Source organism: Centropristis striata, chromosome 5 (assembly GCF_030273125.1).
Source record: "Centropristis striata isolate RG_2023a ecotype Rhode Island chromosome 5, C.striata_1.0, whole genome shotgun sequence".
Lineage (NCBI taxonomy): Eukaryota > Metazoa > Chordata > Actinopteri > Perciformes > Serranidae > Centropristis > Centropristis striata.
Window position 1 is genome coordinate 19086116 of NC_081521.1, and position 21223 is coordinate 19107338.

The 21223-nt window shown below is 37.6% G+C and overlaps 2 protein-coding genes across 2 annotated transcripts; both read left to right on the forward strand.

Moving 5' to 3' along the window:
- Positions 1-642: 642 nt before the first annotated feature.
- On the forward strand, positions 643-3522 carry LOC131971277 (tubulin alpha-1C chain-like). The gene is made up of 4 exons (XM_059332636.1): positions 643-763; positions 1730-1952; positions 2061-2209; positions 2464-3522. The coding sequence occupies exons 1-4, from the start codon at positions 761-763 to the stop codon at positions 3439-3441; spliced, it is 1353 nt and encodes a 450-aa protein (XP_059188619.1). The 5' UTR covers positions 643-760; the 3' UTR covers positions 3442-3522.
- A 6822-nt stretch (positions 3523-10344) lies between these two features.
- Positions 10345-17634, forward strand: hsd17b10 (hydroxysteroid (17-beta) dehydrogenase 10). Its single transcript, XM_059334215.1, has 6 exons — positions 10345-10416; positions 11666-11830; positions 12492-12656; positions 15432-15560; positions 15648-15756; positions 17191-17634. The coding sequence occupies exons 1-6, from the start codon at positions 10393-10395 to the stop codon at positions 17379-17381; spliced, it is 783 nt and encodes a 260-aa protein (XP_059190198.1). The 5' UTR covers positions 10345-10392; the 3' UTR covers positions 17382-17634.
- The last annotated feature ends 3589 nt before the right edge of the window (positions 17635-21223 follow it).

The following is a 21223-nucleotide window of genomic DNA, read 5'->3' on the forward strand; positions in this document are numbered from 1 at the left end:
TGCTGTATCGTATTTAACATTTATAACAATATTTATATGCAAAACTTCATAGGAGCATTCTAAATACAACTAAGTTTTCATTCGCTTCCATCTGTGTTTTTATCCCATATTTTCATTGTTTTTATCTCCCACTCTGCACACTACCACTTTGAGATTTTGTTTAAAATGAAAGGTGCATTACAAATGTATTATTACTATTATTATTAAGTAAAATAAATAATACAAATAAATTTAGCAAAATATTACAGGCAGATAAAAAGGATTAAAACATTGTTTTTAATCATTCATTGGTCCATGGAAAAAAAAAGATCAAAAACATAGTTGGTTTTATTTCCTCTTATTGATATGTGCAATTGATGCAGTTCTTGATGAAAAAGTTTGGTTTATGATCTACCCGTCTCTTCTTAAAAGTAAAATTAATTGTATAAAAAATAAAATATTTTTATTCGTTCTTTACCTACCAAAATAAATATAAATGCTTTTATCTTGAAAGGGAATGTTATATGATTGCCACATTTTCCTGTTGAACTCGTGGCGCTATGACGATTTGATTTTAACCAATAGGAAGCGAGTACACGTGACATTTGCCCAATCAGCACACATTTTCTGCCCGGGTAACACAGTATAAATAACCCCGCCCAGAGACGTTAAAATCAGTTGCTTCTTACGCTGGACACATAAAGGCCTAGTGTGAGGGTTAACTTCGCTTTTTCCCCCTCTTCTTCACTAAAAACAGACAGATTAAACCACTTCAGGAAACATGGTGAGTATGAAAATATAGCTTTTATTGTCTTTAAAAAAATATTTTTAATCGTGTTTTTGTTTTTTTCATAACAGAAAGTGGGTCATAACCGGCGGCTAAAGTTAGTTTAAATAACCGTTACCTGTTTGAATAAGTAGCTTTAACGGGCTTTTAAAAAAAATATGAACGGTTAAAATGGCGGCCGTCTGACGCAGCATCGTGTTCAGTCGGTGCTTTTTAACTGTAAAGTGAAGTTGAGTGTATCTCCACAGGCCACATTCAAGTTAAGTCAGTTTCCGGGCTTCCTGTCTGTTCAGTGACCCAGTTGGCAAAGGTCGGAGAGTTTCATCATTCCTGTGTTTTACCGCCTGTTTGAAGAGACCTGCCCTTTATGAAACTGCAACCACACGGAGCTCAAACAAAAACCATTCACTAGAAGCCTAATAGATCTTTTATATTTCATCTTAAAAGGCCTACTTTTGTATGAAAACGCAGCTGTGTTTGGTTTGTTAAGCCACAGAACTTTAATGGGGAAATGTTTTTTTCACACTATTGTATAAGTACATTTTTATATGACCGCCTCTCTTTAAGGGTTTTCTCGCTAGAGGGTTAATGTCTGTCAGGTGGCTGTAATCATGATGATCATAACAAGAGTCTTTTTGTCTCCTTTTTTAAAATCTTTCATTCACTCTGGAGCAACATATGAGTCGCCTTCAGCATTTAATTTAAAATTAAGATAACCACAATGGATCAAAAGATTCAATAGTCTAGTAAAGTATATAATCCATAACTTTGAGCTTCCCTTTCTAATCCATAAAAACTTGAATCAGATGTTACCACTTTCTTGCCCAAATCTCAGCTGAAGTGTTTCAAGGAAAATTCTTATTATGAAATTATATTTTAAAAAACCTTAGTGCTACGCAAACTGTCTACATGATTTAACAACAAATAAAATGTTTTTTTGTTTTTTTTCCCCCCTCTCTACAGCGTGAGTGTATCTCTATCCACGTTGGTCAGGCTGGTGTCCAGATTGGCAATGCCTGCTGGGAGCTTTACTGTCTGGAACATGGGATCCAGCCGGACGGACAGAAACCCAGTGGAATGTCCAGCGGTGGTGGAGATGATTCCTTCAACACCTTCTTCAGTGAGACTGGAGCTGGAAAGCACGTCCCCAGAGCAGTTTTTGTCGACCTGGAGCCCACTGTCATCGGTACACATTAAATACAAATTAAAATATTGATGGTTTGGTATATAATTTTTTTTTTTTTTTACCCCATGTCACTACCACCCTCCGTAAACATACTTATTCCCTTTTTAGATGAGGTGCGCTCTGGGACCTACCGCCAGCTGTTCCACCCTGAGCAGCTGATCACTGGCAAGGAGGATGCTGCCAACAACTACGCCCGTGGACACTACACCATCGGCAAAGAGATCATCGACATTGTGCTCGACAGGATCCGCAAACTGGTGGGTGTATTCAGAGCAGAACTCCAATATTAAATTAATCCATTTTATTGCCTAGTGTATTCATAATCTGCCTAGGCATTTTGTTGCACAAAAAATAAGAATAACATGTAATTAAATTAGTTGTACAGTTTAATAAAAAAAGATGGTGGCAAAATTTACAGTATAGACTGTGCATTGTACAGGGCTAATACAAAAGCTGTGTGGTAAAGCATGCCATTACTCTATTTCATATTTGTCTCCGTTTCTGTCCCCAGTCCGACCAGTGCACCGGCCTTCAGGGCTTCCTGGTCTTCCACAGCTTCGGAGGTGGCACCGGCTCTGGTTTCACCTCCCTGCTGATGGAGCGTCTGTCTGTCGACTACGGCAAGAAGTCCAAGCTGGAGTTCTCCATCTATCCAGCTCCCCAGGTGTCCACTGCTGTGGTGGAGCCCTACAACGCTATCCTGACCACCCACACCACCCTGGAGCACTCTGACTGTGCCTTCATGGTCGATAACGAGGCCATCTATGATATCTGCCGTAGAAACCTTGATATTGAGCGTCCCTCGTACACCAACTTGAACAGGTTAATCAGTCAGATTGTGTCCTCTATCACTGCCTCCCTTCGTTTCGATGGTGCCCTCAATGTTGATCTGACAGAGTTCCAGACCAACTTGGTGCCATATCCCCGTATCCACTTCCCTCTGGCCACCTATGCCCCCGTCATCTCTGCTGAGAAGGCTTACCATGAGCAGTTAACGGTGTCAGAAATCACCAACGCCTGCTTTGAACCAGCCAATCAGCTGGTGAAATGTGACCCTCGCCACGGCAAATACATGGCTTGTTGCCTTTTGTACCGTGGTGATGTGGTGCCCAAAGATGTTAACGCTGCCATCGCCACCATCAAGACCAAGCGCAGCATCCAGTTTGTGGACTGGTGCCCCACTGGTTTCAAGGTGGGCATCAACTACCAGCCCCCCACTGTAGTTCCTGGTGGAGACCTGGCCAAGGTCCAGAGGGCTGTGTGCATGCTGAGCAACACCACTGCTATTGCAGAGGCCTGGGCTCGGCTTGACCACAAGTTTGATCTGATGTATGCAAAGCGTGCCTTTGTTCACTGGTATGTAGGTGAGGGTATGGAGGAGGGAGAGTTCTCTGAGGCCAGAGAGGACATGGCCGCTCTGGAGAAGGATTATGAAGAGGTGGGGGCTGATTCTGTGGGGGATGAGGATGATGACGGAGAGGAGTATTAAACAGGCAAACATTTCCCTTTTTATAGATCTCTGATCTGTGCCTTTTGAATGTTGTCAAAAAATAAAGGTTCCTTGATTTAACATGTTCTTTGCTTTCTTCATATTGTCACTTTTGACATTTAAAACGGATCTGCCTTAAATGGTTATGTGATGCTCACTAAGAGGCTTTTGCTCACTTTTGCCACAGGGGGGCGGTGGTGTTGAACATGTTCAGCAGAACTGGCAAACTGCGAATACTAAATTTGCAGCTTTGAATTTTTAAATCTCAATTTCATGATCTAGTGTTTTAAAAAAAATCTAAAGGGTAGGAAAGTTGGCAAATTTTTTTTTTTTCAAATTAATGTGGAATTTCCTAAATTATACAAAAGGGAATTTTTACTTGCCCTACTTAATGGTTACAATACATGCTAGACAAATAAACAAATGGTTGGTTATATTAATGTAATAAAGTGGAAACACTGTTAAACAAAGGCATGATTTGGCAAATTTACATTTTCACAAATCAAATTTACCAAGCAGTGTCATGAGCTTAAAACATTTAACAAATATTGCACCAGTCCATATTTCAGTTGTGATTCAGGTAACTGAGTAGTCCTTCATGTACAGTGAACAGATGTGGTTAAATACATGACAAAAGGAGACAAAACCATTAAATAATTTGACAATGCCAGAGTTGAGGTTATATGCATTATATCTTTCTATCAATAAGACAAGACTATCCGGCAGTGGGGAGATTCAGTCGATACAGACAGGAGAGTTCCGTGGATATTATTGCACGTGAGGTTTTTCCTGAGTAGTTTTGTATTGCAAAGATATTGCAAAACATTTTTTAATATGGAACTCACCCAAATAATACTTATATTTATATATAATATACAGTCATGGAAAAGGTGAATGGACCACCCTTGTTCTCTTCAATTTCTTCATTTTATTGCCAGATACAACTAAACGTACATTTGTTTGGACAAATATAACAAAAATAGCTGATAAGAGTTTTATTTAAGAGCTGATATCTAGCCATTCCTTGGTTTTCTTGATAATGATTTTTGAAAACTAGGGTGGTCTAATATTTTTTTCCATGACTGTATATTATATAATTTAATATATATTTGATTTATTTTTTAATTAAAAAAAACTAATACCCTTTCCCCCAAAAGTATTTATTCGATTATTTTGTATTTCCTTTTTTAAAATTTTACTTTCCCTTTTGGATTGAAAAAGAGTTTTTTTTTCTTGTTTTTAAAATGTATTTGTTTATTTTGTTGTATTTTTTTAATTAGTTAATTTGTTTTTATTTTTTTATTTTTTCATAATTATTAAACAGCTTTCTTTTTATTTTGTTTGCTTTGATATTGTTTATTACTAGCATTATTTATAATAACGACTTTTCATTTTGTCTTTTGTTTGTTTGTTTATTTTGTTTTTATTTATTATACTTTTCATAATAAAAAAAAAGCGCGACACCTCTCTGACACGAGCGTGACGTAGCGAGGCCTCGTTTGGGGGCGGTCACGTAACTTTTGGCGTGGTGAAGCGAGCCATCGAAACCATAGATATCTATGAGAAAGGCGAGATGGCTCGAGGCGGAGTCACCAGCGTCCCTATATGGCGGCCATCTTACCACAGGCAGCTCACCCACTCATAACATCAGTCTACTGTTCACGTCGCATTTATAACCATTGATTCATTTTAAACCGATTTTCAAACTGTTTGGTTATAAACCTCAGAATTGTGGTTATGTTCCTGCATACTCAAAATAATTCTAATACATTTTTATATAAATTATGTCCCTGCACACTCAAGAATACTTTAATTTTTTTTTAATATAAATTATGTTCCTGCATACTCAAGGATCATTTGAATACATTTTTATATAAATTATTCTTGAGTATGCAGGAACATAACCACAACTCTGAGCTTTATAACAAACCAAACCGTTTGAACTCTGTTTAAAATGAATCAATCTATGGTTATTTAAATTACTGATGTTATGAGTGGGTGAACTGCCTGTGGCAAGATGGCCGCCACACGAGGACGTCGGTGTCCATTGGCTAACAGCGTGCGTGAGCCATCTAGTGTTTATATATATATCTATGATCGCTGCTGCTGCTGCGGTGCTTACTGCCACCAAAGGTCGACACCGTGAGCGAGTAACGGCTGCCTCGACCCGGACATCCCTCCCGGCTGGGGCCCGGACGGTCTCCGGTGGCTGCGGGGGCCTGTGAAGACGTGCGGGCGGCCAGCGGATGTGACAGCGGGCGGACTGAGAGGTCGAGAACCGCCAATTCCAGCTAGCTGTCAGCTAACACTGGGGGCTAACCCGCTGGCCAGCTAACCTCCAGGGCTGGAGCTGCAACTGGAAGCTAAATTAACAACCGCACAATAAGTGTACATCCGTTTTTATCTAATATGTTTCATCGTGGTGTTAATATGGATTTATTAGCCTGGAAGCTAATAGTAAGTAGCTTGAAAAAGCAGCCCAGGTTAGCCTGTTAGCCTCACCTGGTTCAGAAAACGTTAGCGGTCGCTCAGTGATTTGCTGCTGGAGAGGCCACCTCGCCGTGTCCTGCTCTTTTATTTATTATTATAGCATGTTTTTCTTGTCCCCAGGTCCTCGTCCGGCCCCGGAGACCCTTCTCAAGGACAGGGAGCCTCTGGAGGAGGAGGCGACATCATTTTTTTCGTGAGGATTTGGTCATCTCTCATCTTATTCTGTCAGATATGTAAGATGATTTATTCCTTTTATTGGTCCTCAGAGGAGGAATTCAGGTTCTATAGCTGCATAAACCCAGAAATGAGCACACACAGTTAAATAGAGACATAAGGAATAGATACAAATCAGAGAAAACTATTATAAATATGAACTATATAAGAGGATTTAGTCACCTCACATCTTAATCTGTCAAATACGAACGATGATGTATACCTTTATGAGTCGTCAGAGGGGGAATTCAGTTTCTACAGCTGCATAAACAAAGCAAGCACCGTTTTAAAGAGGAGTAAATAAAGGATAAAAATCTGAGAAGCACTAGTATAAATGTATACTCCACAAGGGGATTTTGTCACCTCACATCTTATTCTGTCGGATATGTAAGATAATTTATACCTTTTATGAGTCCTCAGAGGAGAAATTCAGTTTCTGCATTAGCACACAAAGTTAAATAGAGACCTAAATAACAGATAAAATAAGAGAAAATTAGTATACATATGAATTATGTAAGAGGATTTTGTCACCTCATATCTTAATCTGTCAGATATGTATGATGATTTATACCTTTATGAGTCGTCAGAGGGGGAATTCAGTTTCTACAGCTGCATAAACACAGAAATGAGCAAACACAGTTAAATAGTGGAGTAAATTATAGCTAAAAATGAGAGAAAACTAGTATAAATTAGAGCTATACAAGAGGATTTAGTCACCTCACATCTTATGCTGTCAGATATGAAAGATTTAAGAAAATATCAACTATACAAGAGCAATTAAAGTCAAAGTTACATGGCAAAGTGGCTGTGATTGATAGCAACATTATGTATACATTAGAAACATTGTGTGTATGAATATTGCAACATAATAGAAATTTAGCATAAATCGGTATTATAGAATGATAATTCAATATGATAATTTGCGGAATCGTATCGTGATAAAATTATATATGAAGGGATTTAGTTTCTGCAGAAAGCAGAAAAAAACTGAAATAAGCACACACAGTTAAAGAAGTAGAGAAGTAAAATAATATTATTAGTAATAATAACCAGGATGATAAAATGCAGAGTATTTTAATATAGCAACAAATAGAAATATGGCATATAATTTACCCACAAATGGGACAAGAATTTTTCTTCTGCCTCACTCCTCACTGCTGAGACTGCTTTGACCAAATTAAAAACTTCCTTCTACCTCCATATTGGCTTAAAATTAAACGGGTAAAATTTTGTGGTTCAGTCATTTTAAAAGAAAAACAAAATTGTAAGACAAAAATTGTAATACTTCTGTGAATTGATTTAAAAAAAAAAAAAAAACATTTTCCCACAACTGCGACAAGATATTTATAACCACAAAATGTATCTTTTTTTTTTTTTTTTTAAATAAATTCGTAAGAGAAAACAATGAATATACAGTGAAAACAGGAATGGAACAAGACACACGAGTAATGACTTTGAGTGCAAGCATGAAGTGCAAAATTATAAATACAGCTAAATAAAAGTAAACAATATTGTAATAAAAACAACAGTATAACTAGTTCCCTGAGGATATAAATGTAGTGTTGTGAAAGTGTAAGGTGAGATATGAAAGACACATTTATTTGCTGTTGTGCAGTTAGTTTAAAAAAAAAAAAGTAATTATATTCAATAATCTGGGCTCCAGAGAAGAAAAGGGGGAGCTGTGGGATGAGGTAGTAGTTTGTATAGTTTTAGGATCACACCAGATCTGGGAGATAACTATACAGCCTACTGTCTTTCTCACGGCAACCTAAACCATCAGCTGCCTGACGGAGAACGCCCACCTGCCTCTCATGTCTTTCCAGGAGGAGAATCCCCCAGCTGCAAAATATGCACTAGTATAAATATAAATGAAAACGTGATATTATTACTCTTAAAGTTGCAGCTTAATTGTAGACATTTAAATGAGAGATTCCAACTTACAGTAGGATGCAACAAATTGGAGTGTCTTGTGTTTCTTGCAGATGTGTCTGTAGCTGTGCTGTGGTGAGGTAGTAAGTTGTGTTGTTGTGGGGTGTGGGATATTGCAACCCCTAATTCGGAGATACAACTATACAACTTACTGCCTTCCATAATGTGGCAGCATAATGCACCTTGTTACAGCGTCTGCAGTGTGCAGACATGTGCACACTGTACATTTTTGACAGCCTTCACTGCAGGTATTGGGTGAGCTAGTAAATGGTTAGATTCTGCTTAGAACATGTGTATTTGACAATTGTTTTTGTATTTATTTACATTTTACTGGAGCATAAATGTTTTTTTAATTTGCAGGAGTTCATCTGCATTTGTTTTGATAATTAACTGTTGAAGTTTTTTTTCTGTGATATTAAACTAAATTAAAGCTGCAATTTACCAGATTAGTCTGCCAATTATTTTACATGATAAATTCACATGAAGGACAAAAGCTGCCAAAATAAAAAATACAAGTAATTAAATTACTTCCATACACATTAATATTGCATTGGATGTACCAAAACTATTAAAAAGAAAAAAAATAATAATTTAAATTAAATTAATTAATATTGAAATACATGGGGAGAAATGCAAAGGGGAAAAATAATATGCATTTAAAAAGAAATGTGTATACTTTTTTTAAAGGACATATTCTTTTCCAAATTAAAACAAAAAATGATTTCTGTCTAAAAAGAAATGTGTGTATAAATAAATGCTTGCATTTATTTGTAATATTACTTTTAGTGCATTTAATGACATATTACTTTATTGAGTTTTTTTTTTTTTTTTGGCAGATTTTGTCCTCAATAAGTTTGGTCAATGAAACCAACAATCTAACTGTAAAATTTAAACCCGAGAATTGTTGGAGTGAATTAAATATATATATATAATTTTTTGATTGTTGTTGGGACTAAAAAATTAATTGTGTAAATTGAATAACTATACATTTTTATTTCTGGTCTCCATTTACCCAGAAATAAAGTGAAATTGTGCCTGAAATCTTTGCAGAAAGATCAAATGATTAAATATTTTAAATGCTGTATTTTGCATCCACTTAAAAATAAAAAGAACATATTTTATAACTGTAAATGTTGTTTATGAGCTTTGTTTTATTGAGTAATTCATTTTAGCCTGAGTGAGTCAAATAAGGATGGACCATAAAGATGAAACAGATTGGGTCAAAGTACATTTACTTAAGTTCTCTACCCAAGTTCGCTTCTGAGGTACTTCACTTGAGTATTTACAGATTCTGCTCCTTTATACTTCTACTCTATTTCATTCAAGAGGGTAATGTAAGATTTATTATCCTTTGAGTCCCACAAAGGGGAAATTTACAGTATTTCATGTATTGTTATATTGTACATCCACCACCATGATCTGATCATTTTAGTTATGTAGCTGTCTGAGATTAATAATACAAATTATAATCGGTTTTTCTTCACTATTACCTGAGACATGCAAGATCTACATTCCACCACTGATAAAATAAGCAGTTACCTTGTTAAAACTTTCTAAACTGTTTTTTTTACTTAAGATTTATTCTTTTTTTTAAATGTAGTTTTAATGCGTGTATATATATAGATGTTTAAAATAATTGTATTTATTTATTCATGTATTTTTCCATTGCACTTCCCCCTGTTTAATTATAATTTATACATTTTGCCATGAAAATTGGGGGCCTAACAAAAGTGTGGCATAGGTGCAACTTTTTGCTCTGGTATTTCAAATGAAGGAAAAAAATATAAATACATTAACTTTTTCTTTTTTTTAAAGGAAAAAGGAATTGAAGAGTTAATAAATAGGAGTGCTGAAACAAAAGTTAAAGAATAAATAAGCAAATTAAAATAACATCAAATTTAAACTTGGAATGCAAAAAATGTATATAAATGGGAAGATGAATTGTGTTATCTGTAAATCTAAATCAAAAATTGTCAACAAAAAACATTCAGGGTTATTGCATACAAATATATATGGTCGTGTGTAATTTAACAGTCATTCACACAAGGCTTATAGCTGTTATAATTGCCTTTCTGTTTATAAACTAATCTTGTTAAAAAGAAGAAAAAAGTTAAAATCTCCATCAGTTGGTCGGCTGAGCTGCTCTTGTGGAGCTGCTGTGATTGGACAACACCAGGTGACGCGCATAGGGGGACGCTCCCTGAAACGCTCACCGATTGTTCAAATCAGACCAAAAGTGGGCGTGGCATTCATGATATATCCGGCTGCGTCATCCACGCGTCTAACCAACGAGGATCAGACGTCCTGCCTTAAACCAACATGGCGAACATTCGGTGTGTCAAGGTGAGGAGATAAAAAGAAAAACCTGTAACCGCGCCACTCTGCATCACTTTTATGATCTAATATCACTGTATGAGATGCGTTAGACTTTAAATACGCTTCTGATGTGACTTACGTGTGTTTATTTTCTCCCTGTTAGACTATTATTCTCGTAGTTTTGAAGTTTGATTGTGAAGCTAACATGTTGGGGTCCAAACAGCAGTTTGCTAACCTCTGTCTGTCCCGCTTACACAGACATTTGAGATAAGAGTTTTAATTATTTTTTGGTCCAGCTAAATTAAAATGCATGATTCAGTTCGCTCGAGCTTTTCGCGCTGGTGGATATTAACAATATTATGCATATTTGCTCAAGTACTGTACTGTCCTACAAAGACCTAAACTCACCTGGGAGTTGAACTGAGACCAGATAATCGGCTTTAATGAATCAAAAAAAATCTATTAAATAAACCTATTAAAGTGTACAAGGGTTCAGAACTTGAATAGTTTGCTTTCTGGAGTCCATTTCCTCTCCCGTAAGTTGGTGCGGCAATTTTTAAGTTGATGAATTATTAGATATTATGAAAGGATTAAAATGGTTAAAAACCTCTCAGAAAATAACATTCATACACCAAGACCTTTGGAACACCACAGCGAAATCCATGTTGTGATTTGGTTTCAAAAACGTTTGACATTTTGAAGGTTATTTTGTATTTTCTGCGATTAGATGGCAAGCACATCTTTTCTCTAAACTGCTGGGAAAGCCCCTTATTGTGAACATAGTGTGTAAAGCCATTCCTCCTCTGAATGCTCTAGGTCTCTAGATTGGGGTTGTAAAGTTTCATGAGGCTGTGATTATCCTAGAGGTCACAGCAGCTCATTTTATACACTGAGCTCAAGTTTCACTCACTTGAGACACATAAAGAAAATTGGGCTTATTGAATCCACAGTCTCAGCTTTCCAGTCAGACCCGATTTATGCAGCTCACACACTGTTTAGGGACCCCAGTGTGCACAGATATTCAATGCAGTAGGGTGAAATGGCACATTTTAATGCATGAGAAAACCTACGTGGTTTTTGCATTAAATTGCATTTTATCAACATAAAGTGGGAAGGTCTGTAAGGAGAGACAAACGATTATCGCACGAGTAAGAATATTCTGAAGTGATGCATTTTGCATTAATCAGAAGTGTTATTGTCTCCTGTCACTTTCTCGTGTTTTTACTTTTTAAATTATTTTTTTCTGTTTCCTGTACGACACTCTGTTTGTGTGTAGGGTATGGTGGGTCTGGTAACTGGTGGTGCATCTGGTCTGGGCCGAGCCACTGTGGAGCGTCTGGTCCAGAGCGGAGCATCTGCTGTGATCCTGGACCTGCCCTCCTCTGACGGACCAGCTCTGGCTGCCAGTCTGGGGGATCGCTGTGCCTTCGCTCCTGCAGATGTGAGTCCAAAACAGATAAAACCGCTCATACAGAATCAGTATGCATGACAATACTAAATATTATAAGTAAGTTAATGAGTCCTTGGTGAAGTAGTCCCACACTTAGTCATGTAAAACTGTTTTTTATACATCACTGATATCTATTTTATATTTATTTAGTTAAATCAAATTATTTTAATTGTTATCATTTATTATATCATTTTTTAAAGTTGTTATAAGATCCGAAAACATGTACACCGACACGATAGGTCAATATCCATTTTATTTAATTATTTATTATATTTTATATTATTTTGTTATTATTATGACATCCGAAAACATGTAAACCCACACCGATATATCACTGATACCTATTTTATGTTTATTTATTTATTTAATTAGATTTAATTATTTATTATATTATATATTATTATTTTGTTATTATGAGATCCGAAAACATTAACACCCACACCGATATTCACTGATATATATTTTATTTTGTTTGTTTGTTTGATTGTTTGTTTTATAAAAGATAAAAAATTGATAGATAAATTCAATCATCCAGTTAAAAACATAAGAAGCATTAAAAAACTAATAAAGGTCGGTCTGAAGCAGCTTGGGTGCTCATTGCATCTTTGTTGCATTAAAACTTTGATTTTTAATTTTTTTTTTTAATTCTCAGGTGACATCGGAGGCAGATGTGCAGTCGGCTGTGTCTCTGGCCAGAGAGAAGTTTGGGAGGTTGGACCTTGCCGTTAACTGTGCCGGCATCGCTGTCGCCGCTAAAACCTACAACTTTAACAAGGACCGCCCTCACTCCCTGGAGGACTTCCAGCGTGTGATCAATGTAAGTTGCACAGAACGAGCCGATGCTACAACACAACACGTCGCAGCTGTGTGATCAAGTACAACTTTAATAACGGGAAGCATTTTACTGCACATTGAAGACTTTTAAAGTTAAAGTTCCTTCAGGTGATGATTCTCTTAGCTGCTCAACCCTCTGAACCTTCAGAAAAGTTTTCCTTTTTTTTTTAAACCAAAAATAAACTTGTCATAAAAGGAAACCGGCATTATCATCAGAGTTTAATTTTTTTCCAACCATCCTTGAACGGATCATGGCTGACAAGTTTCCGTGGGGAAAAAGTGACGAAAACAAAGCTTTAAATTGTGAGGTCTTTTCATCAGAATCAGTTTATTCTACGTCTCACTTAAAAATGTACCATACATTTATCAGACGAGCGCAGATCTGAGCGTATATTTCGTCTTATGACAGGGTTCACGTGGGATTTATCAAACGATCGTATCTCTCCAATCACAGTGTAAAAATGATCGGCTAAATGTGGCGGCTCGAAACAAGCGTCATTTAAATGTCACGCCCTAATATATACCCGATTCAGATGGCTCGCCTCTAGAGTTTGTCCAGCAGGATAACGGTAAACAGCAGAAGACAACAACATTTAATATCCTCGGCTGGTATTCTGTTTAAAGAATTTAACGATCGCAGGGTGTATTTATATTTGGATTATGTTTTAATGATAAATTATGTAGTCTAAACATGTTTTGCTTTGTCACCATTAAAAAACAAAACACCAAAGAGTTTTATCAGCTCCAGGCATCGATACAATAGTCTAAGATTAATTCTCCGACTCAGACGTGTGGACTTCACGCTGACTCAAATTTGCGTACACGAGCTGAGAGCAGACGTGAGATCTGATCGTACCCTCCGATCATGTCCAAATTGATAAATGCAGAGGCTTGTGTAGAAATGATCTTACGCCCACTTTACGCTCACTTTCTGACGTAGACTTGTTTGATAAATGAGGACCAATGTGAAGGCATGATTGATTCTGCTGAGACCAACGGTCACGTGACAAATATTCACTGAAAATCTGTTTACACAGACCAGAGAGGAGAGGACAGGAGAGGCTGTTTATACAGAGGAGAGGAGAAATGACAATACTTAAATATTTACAACATGTGGGGACACAATTTTTTCTAATATTAATGACACTTGTGGGCACTTGGAGTATAAATTCCATTTTATTCCAGCTTTTTTTTTAATCAGAGAAATTCAACTTTTTTTTCTTGACATGATTGAGTTGTTCCCACTTCTTGCCATGATTGTGCTGATTCCATAGTAGAGATGAAACAATATGAAAATTTCATATCACCGTTATCTTGTCCAAAATGATCATGGTTGTCAATATTATCACCGTATTGTTCAATGTGTTCAAAAATGTTCAAAAAGTACTACACACACACTTTTAACCAAGTTTTATTTTAAAAAAGAATACTTTTCTTTACATTCACTGCTCAAGACTAGATCTAGTCTTACAGATTCAAGAACTGGTACAGAAAGAAAACTCACTCTTTTATGTACCTTAAGTAGAAATCAATTGTGCATATGAAAGCAACACTACCATTTTAAACAAAGTAATGTGGCAGAAACATTAAAATAATACCATAAATAAATGTGAAAATTGTGCAAGATGGCACCTTGTGGCCATAAGAGGTAACTGCACTTTGGGCAAGTAGATAAATATACTTATCTTCACATTCAGTGCTCATGTATGAGATCTAGTCTTACACATGTCAGAAGAACTGTTACAGGAAGGACACTTTCAGTGGTTGTTGTACCTTAGGTAGAAATCAAATGTGCAAACACTAACATATTAAACAATTATTAAACATATTAATGTGGATGTACACAATCCCTTTCACAGTGCAGTCTGGCGTTGCAGAACGAGGTGGAGGAGATGATAGTGACGTGCGACAGAGCAGCAGTAATGCTGCACAGTAGCTCAGTGCTAATAGGCTACACAGTTAGCTCTGTAGCAGTACAGTCTGTGCTGCAGCAGTGTTTGCACTCTGTGCATAGTTAGCGACAGCGGCTTGTTTACGATCAGCGGCAGACATTCTGTGTACAGTTAGCATGCCAGTTTGTTTACAAAAAGCGATGGGCGATGTGCACAGTTAGTGGCGGCAACAGTGAGGAAATGAAACGGTGTGTCTGTCTCTGAAAGAGGGCGGAGACGGAGAGAAACTCAGTTTGTTGAGAAAACCTACTTGCGACAAGGTTAGGCTCTCCGAGTCAGTTACCGTGGCAACTCGGCCAGAGCTGTAGTTACCTCCCTTTCTGAAACTAGGTGTTTCCCTCATTTCAGGGTTAACATACTCAGATTTTTCAGAACTGGAACAGCCCCAAGCACCGGTGCTTTCAGCCATGTTATCACAGGAAAGACGGTGCAAACTGCGCATGTGCAGCCGCTTCTGAGCGAGTGCTGTTCAGGTGCTACTGCTTCTCCAGGAAATGAGCAGTATCACCGTGAGTTTTACGTTAATCAGTTGTGGTAACAGTAGTACTAACCCTTGGGAATTTTACCGCGGTTTATCGTCATACCGGTAATGGTTACATCCCTATTCCATAGAGCTGCTGGATTTATGGATTTATATAGATTTTATGTATTCTAGTGAAAAAAGGCCATAGTAATTAAATTGTGTCACCCTGAAGCTGTTCGGGGTTCAGAGGTTTAATGACGATTTTGAATGCAGGACTTTTACTCACTTAAAGTTCTGAGTACTTCTTCCACCACTGGACTTTTCGCTTGTGTGTTTTCTGTAGGTGAACATTGCAGGAACCTTTAATGTGATTCGTCTCGCTGTGGGTCAGATGTGTAAGAACGAGCCTGATGCAGATGGACACAGAGGCTGCATCATCAACACGGCCAGTGTGGCGGCCTTTGACGGACAGGTCACTTTAAAACGCACACAAACGAACAAAAAAATTACAAACTAAGTGGTTGATCAGTTTATAAACTTTTAGAAACTTTCTCCCCAGGTCGGCCAGGCAGCATATTCGGCTTCTAAAGGCGGCATCGTTGGAATGACTCTCCCCATCGCACGAGATCTGGCGCCAATGGGCATCCGAGTCCTCACCATAGCTCCCGGTTAGTGCACCAACTTTAGGGAAGGAAACATGTCCACAACATTTTTACACTTTGTTTATTTGTATGGATTTAAGGTAAAGTCACACAAGAAAAAAAGCCGTTACAAGCCGATATCAGCTGTATTGCACATTTAAAAAAAATAAAACATATCCATTAGGATGCCACATATCCAAATCTTAATATATTTTCATTTTTATTTATGTTATAAACATTCCTTGTAATTTCTGTCTTAATATTGAACGGTAATATTAGCAGTAAGAGTTTTTCTCTTTTGTTAGGCCTATTTATTAATTACAGTCAGTGTCTTTTTAAAAAGAAATATCCTCATGTCTGTCTTAATACTCAACAGTAATATTAACAGTAGTTGTATATTTTAAAAAATATTTATCTCTTGTTCATTCATTCATAACACTGTCTTTCTTAAAAACAAAAATAGTCAAAAACTTCTTGTTTTCTTTAAAAATTCCTCCCAAAAAAATCACAGTTAATCATAGAAAGAAACTCTAAAAACAGGTGTTATCATCAGTTTGAACTTTAGATCATGTATCGTGTCTAATTAAGTTTTTTTTGGGAAAATGTAACCTAAACAAAAGTTAAAATTGTGATATTTCTGTCAATCAGTTTGTCTCATTTAAAAATTCACCAAAAATAAAGCGTTTGCACTAACCAGATCCTGTTAAAAACATTAAATTCTGCTCCTCAGAGACACTGTGAAGACATGATTGATTCTGCTGAGACCAACGGTCACGTGACAAATATTCTGTTTCTGAATATTCTGAAAATCTGTTTACACAGAGCTGAGAGGAGTGGACAGGAGAGGCTGTTTACACAGAGCAGAGAGGACAGGAGAGGCTGGAGACATGACAATACTTCAATATGTACAATATGACCAATCCCCCCCCCCCCAATATTCATGACACTTGTGGGCACTTGAAGAAGTGTTGAATATATAAATTCCATTTTTATTCCAGAGTTTGAACTTTCTGTCGGTCCTTGAATGGCAATGAAGTAGAATAATTGCGATTAGGTATTTTTTTCCAAATCGTGCAGCTCTAGTTTTTAGGTATTTCCATTTTATTCTACTTTTACTCATAACATTTCAGAGGAAAATATGTACTTATTACTCCACATTTATCCAAGATTTTGAGTTAAGTTACCTTTATGAATAAAATTTTTCGTTGAATACATTATTTTAGGTAACACCAGTGATTCCCAAACATTTCGTCTCATGATGCTCTACTGTCTCTTTTTTAAAATGTTTAAGGCTTAAAGATGTCCAATTATCCAATACGTCACATGAAAACAAAAATTAGAAAAAGTCAAATGAAATTAATACAAGAAGAAAAAGAAATTAGTATTTTGTAATTTTTGCATTTTTACTTGAGTATCTTAACTTTGACCAGTATTATAATTTACATTTCTTTCTTCCTCCAGGTTTGTTCTCCACCCCCCTCCTGGCGAGCCTTCCAGAGAAGGTGCGCTCCTTTCTGGCCCGCCAGGTGCCCTTTCCCTCGCGACTGGGAGACCCCGCAGAGTTTGCCCACTTGGTGACATCACTGGCTGAGAACCCCATGATTAACGGCGAGGTCATCAGACTGGATGGAGCCATTCGCATGCAGCCCTGAGCGAGCGAGATAGTGTGTGTGTGTGTGTGTGTGTGTGTGTGACCTTGGAAACAAAAGCCGTTGATCTTCACCTTCATCCAATTATAAGAACATTTTTATGTCTGAGTGTTTGTGACAAACATCATTTGATGAAGTTTATGTATAAGAGAGAACGTGTGTAAAAAATGTCCCGACTGGTTCAGTAGTACTTGCTGCACTCCACTGGTTGTTTTGTAAACTAATGCAGATTAAAATAAACCTCAGACCAGTTTGATTATCTAGTCCAAGAAACATTTTTTTTTTTTTAAGCGAAAGAATTGTTGTTCAAGAATTGTTGATCATTTTTTTTATTCCACTCCAGCGTTTTTAAAACCTCCTAATCACACAACTTTGATAATGAGAAATAAAACATAGACTTCTTTCAACCATAGACTGTATATAAATAATGGATGTAGTCACTGTGACGTCACCCATTGGTTTGTTGACTGCCCGTTGGAAGCATTGAGTTCAGCCGTCACTAACGGCTCGCCTTGTTAGTGACCTGTCAATCAAAGGTAGCGACGCCCCAAATCATTTGATTCTTTATCTTCTACTTTCTTCTAAATGGGGCCATTATCTGAACTATTAACATGAAATTGTCTTGGAAGAAGATTTTTTTACTAGCGATTGAGACCATAGTGTTTTCTAAAAAACATTTCTGAGGTAATAAATCAAGTTAGAAGTTATCTCATTTTGCACTGAAATGAATGGACATATTTTTTTGCAGCCAAACTTGGCGCCCCCTACAGGAATTTTCGGTAGAATGCAGCTTAAGGCGCTTCCTGGTTTGTCTACTTGCTCAGACCCAGAGGTTGCCGCCTGCTTTCAACCCATTAAATCTCTTTGAAACCTGCACATTGAGATTTTAAAGTTGACCGTTTGCAAAGCTCAGCCGTCTTAGTTACTGTTGCTATGTCCGTCAACCTTCCAGGATCATCAGCAGCCATGAGGTGACCGGCGATGTGTTAGCGTTACCTCTACAGTCTATGGTTACCTCCGAGAGGTCGGCTCTCCATTCACAAAATGCTACAAATATTAAAACAAAACGAATGAAAACAAGAGCGCTAGGCTAATTCACTGCCATTAGTGTCCTTTTGCTGAGGCTAACTGACATGATTAATACAATATACGGCTTGAAAGATAAGTTAGACTCTAGTTTCACAACACTTAATTGGAAACAACCATTTATATTCAGAGTTAATGTGAATTTTTGATTGAATGTTGGCAAATAGCCGGCCGATGTGGGATTCAGTGGCGCTAGCTTTTAATACTGTACAATGTATATACCCTGTATAATGTTAAGCTCCTAGCAACATCACTCGCCAGCTCAGCGTCCTAATTTTACAGACTGTCGTGAACATTAGTTTACTGGACTGGTTCTGCACTAGTAGTGGTAATAATACTAGTTGACAGGAACCATAGCTGGTAAATCCGGTTTGGTTATCTTATCAAACAGCTAGACAAACGTTATTTAGCTCATGTTAGCTAGCTAGCAGCTTGACTTGGAGCAGTCATTTGTGTGTCTTTTGATCTTTGAGATATTAAGTTGGGAGAGGGCTCTCACACACTGTCTAATCCACAGCCAGCAATGCTCCTCTTGTTCTAGGAGTTTTGGAAAAGGGGGAAAAAACAACTCCTGCTAAACTCAGCTCAAAGCTTGTCGGACCCTACTCTCTTAGTAACGGTTGCTAGGTATGATTTAACGATGAGCTTTCGGGGGAGGAGTTTTGCGAACGGTCAGTTGCACTTAGTGTTATAGTGGAGCGGCTAAGTGATATAATCTTTCAGTTTATGATACAAGCGTGAAAATTGGCATGAACACTCTCCATGGGTCACTTGACAAGAAAATTGTCCGAGACATTTAAAATTTTAAGATGGCGGCCATTTTTCAAGATGGCCGACACCTAAGTGGAGCAGTTAAGTGATATAATGGTTTATTTGGTGATACAAGCATAAAAATTGGCATGAGCAGTCTCTGTTGGTCACTTGACAATAACCCACCCACAGTTACTTGAAATTCCAAGATGGCGGCCATTTTTCAAGATGGCCGACACCTTAGTGGAGCAATTGAATGACATAATGGTTTATTTGGTGATACAAGCATAAAAATTGGCCTGAGCAGTCTCCATGGGTCACTTATCAAGAAAATTGTCCGAGACATTTGAAAGTGTAAGATGGCGGCCATTTTTCAAGATGGCCGACACCTTAGTGGAGCAATTAAATTATATAATGGTTTATTTGGTGATACAAGCATAAAAATTGGCATGAGCAGTATCTGTGGGTCACTTCACAATAACCCACCCACAGTTACTTGAAATACCAAGATGGCGGCCATTTTCAAGATGGCCGACACCTTAGTGGAGCAATTGAATGATATAATGGTTTATTTGGTGATACAAGCATAAAAATTGGCCTGAGCAGTCTCCATGGGTCACTTATCAAGAAAATTGTCAGAGACATTTGAAAGTGTAAGATGGCGGCCATTTTTCAAGATGGCCGACACCTTAGTGGAGCAATTAAATTATATAATGGTTTATTTGGTGATACAAGCATAAAAATTGGCATGAGCAGTATCTGTGGGTCACTTCACAATAACCCACCCACAGTTACTTGAAATTCCAAGATGGCGGCCATTTTCAAGATGGCCGACACCTTAGTGGAGCAATTGAATGATATAATGGTTTATTTGGTGATACAAGCATAAAAATTGGCCTGAGCAGTCTCCATGGGTCACTTATCAAGAAAATTGTCAGAGACATTTGAAAGTGTAAGATGGCGGCCATTTTTCAAGATGGCCGACACCTTAGTGGAGCAATTAAATTATATAATGGTTTATTTGGTGATACAAGCATAAAAATTGGCATGAGCAGTATCTGTGGGTCACTTCACAATAACCCACCCACAGTTACTTGAAATTCCAAGATGGCGGCCATTTTCAAGATGGCCGACACCTTAGTGGAGCAATTGAATGATATAATGGTTTATTTGGTGATACAAGCATAAACATTGGCATGAGCAGTATCTGTAGGTCACTTGACAATAAGCAACGCACAGTTACTTGAAATTCCAAGATAGCGGCCATTTTTCAAGATGGCCGACACCTTAGTGGAGCAGTTAAGTGATACAATGGTTTATTGGGTCATATACGCATAAAAACTGGCATGAGCAGTATCTGTGGGTCACTTGACAATAAGCCAGCCACAGCTACTTGAAATTTCAAGGCGGCATTTTTTTTTTTCAAGATGACTGCCGCCTGCCATGTGGGCCTTTAAATTATGAATTTTCTCATAGAAATGTATTGGGTTCCTCAAGAGAGGTTGTTTGACTGTGCTTTGTCTGAATCCTTGCCCACGACCTGTCCAGTTTGGTAAAACCTGACAGGAGTTCCCTCCCACCGGCGTAGCTCTTCGGGTTCACCGAGGTACACATGCTCCCTTACCATGAGGGCTTTTGTAAATACTTTTTTTAATTACTTTTTTTATAACTAACCATTACTACTGCCATTACTACTGCCATTAAACATGCCAAATAAATACTAAGCGGTGGGGAAACACAGTTGTGGTGCTGAACGGACAGTGCTCCAAAATAATAATTGAGCAATGGTTAATACTGAATGGCAATAATGACAGATCCAGAGGCAACAGCAGCTCTGGCTGACACGGAACCATGACAAACAGTATCTGAAACTATACTAGGGAACTAAACTGAAAATGTGAAAGCAATGCTACAAAGTAAAAACTGAACATGTCACAGTAATAGGCTGGTGACAAAATAGAACATAATGCGCCGATGTGGCGAGGGGAAGCCGAGCCATAGGCCTACAC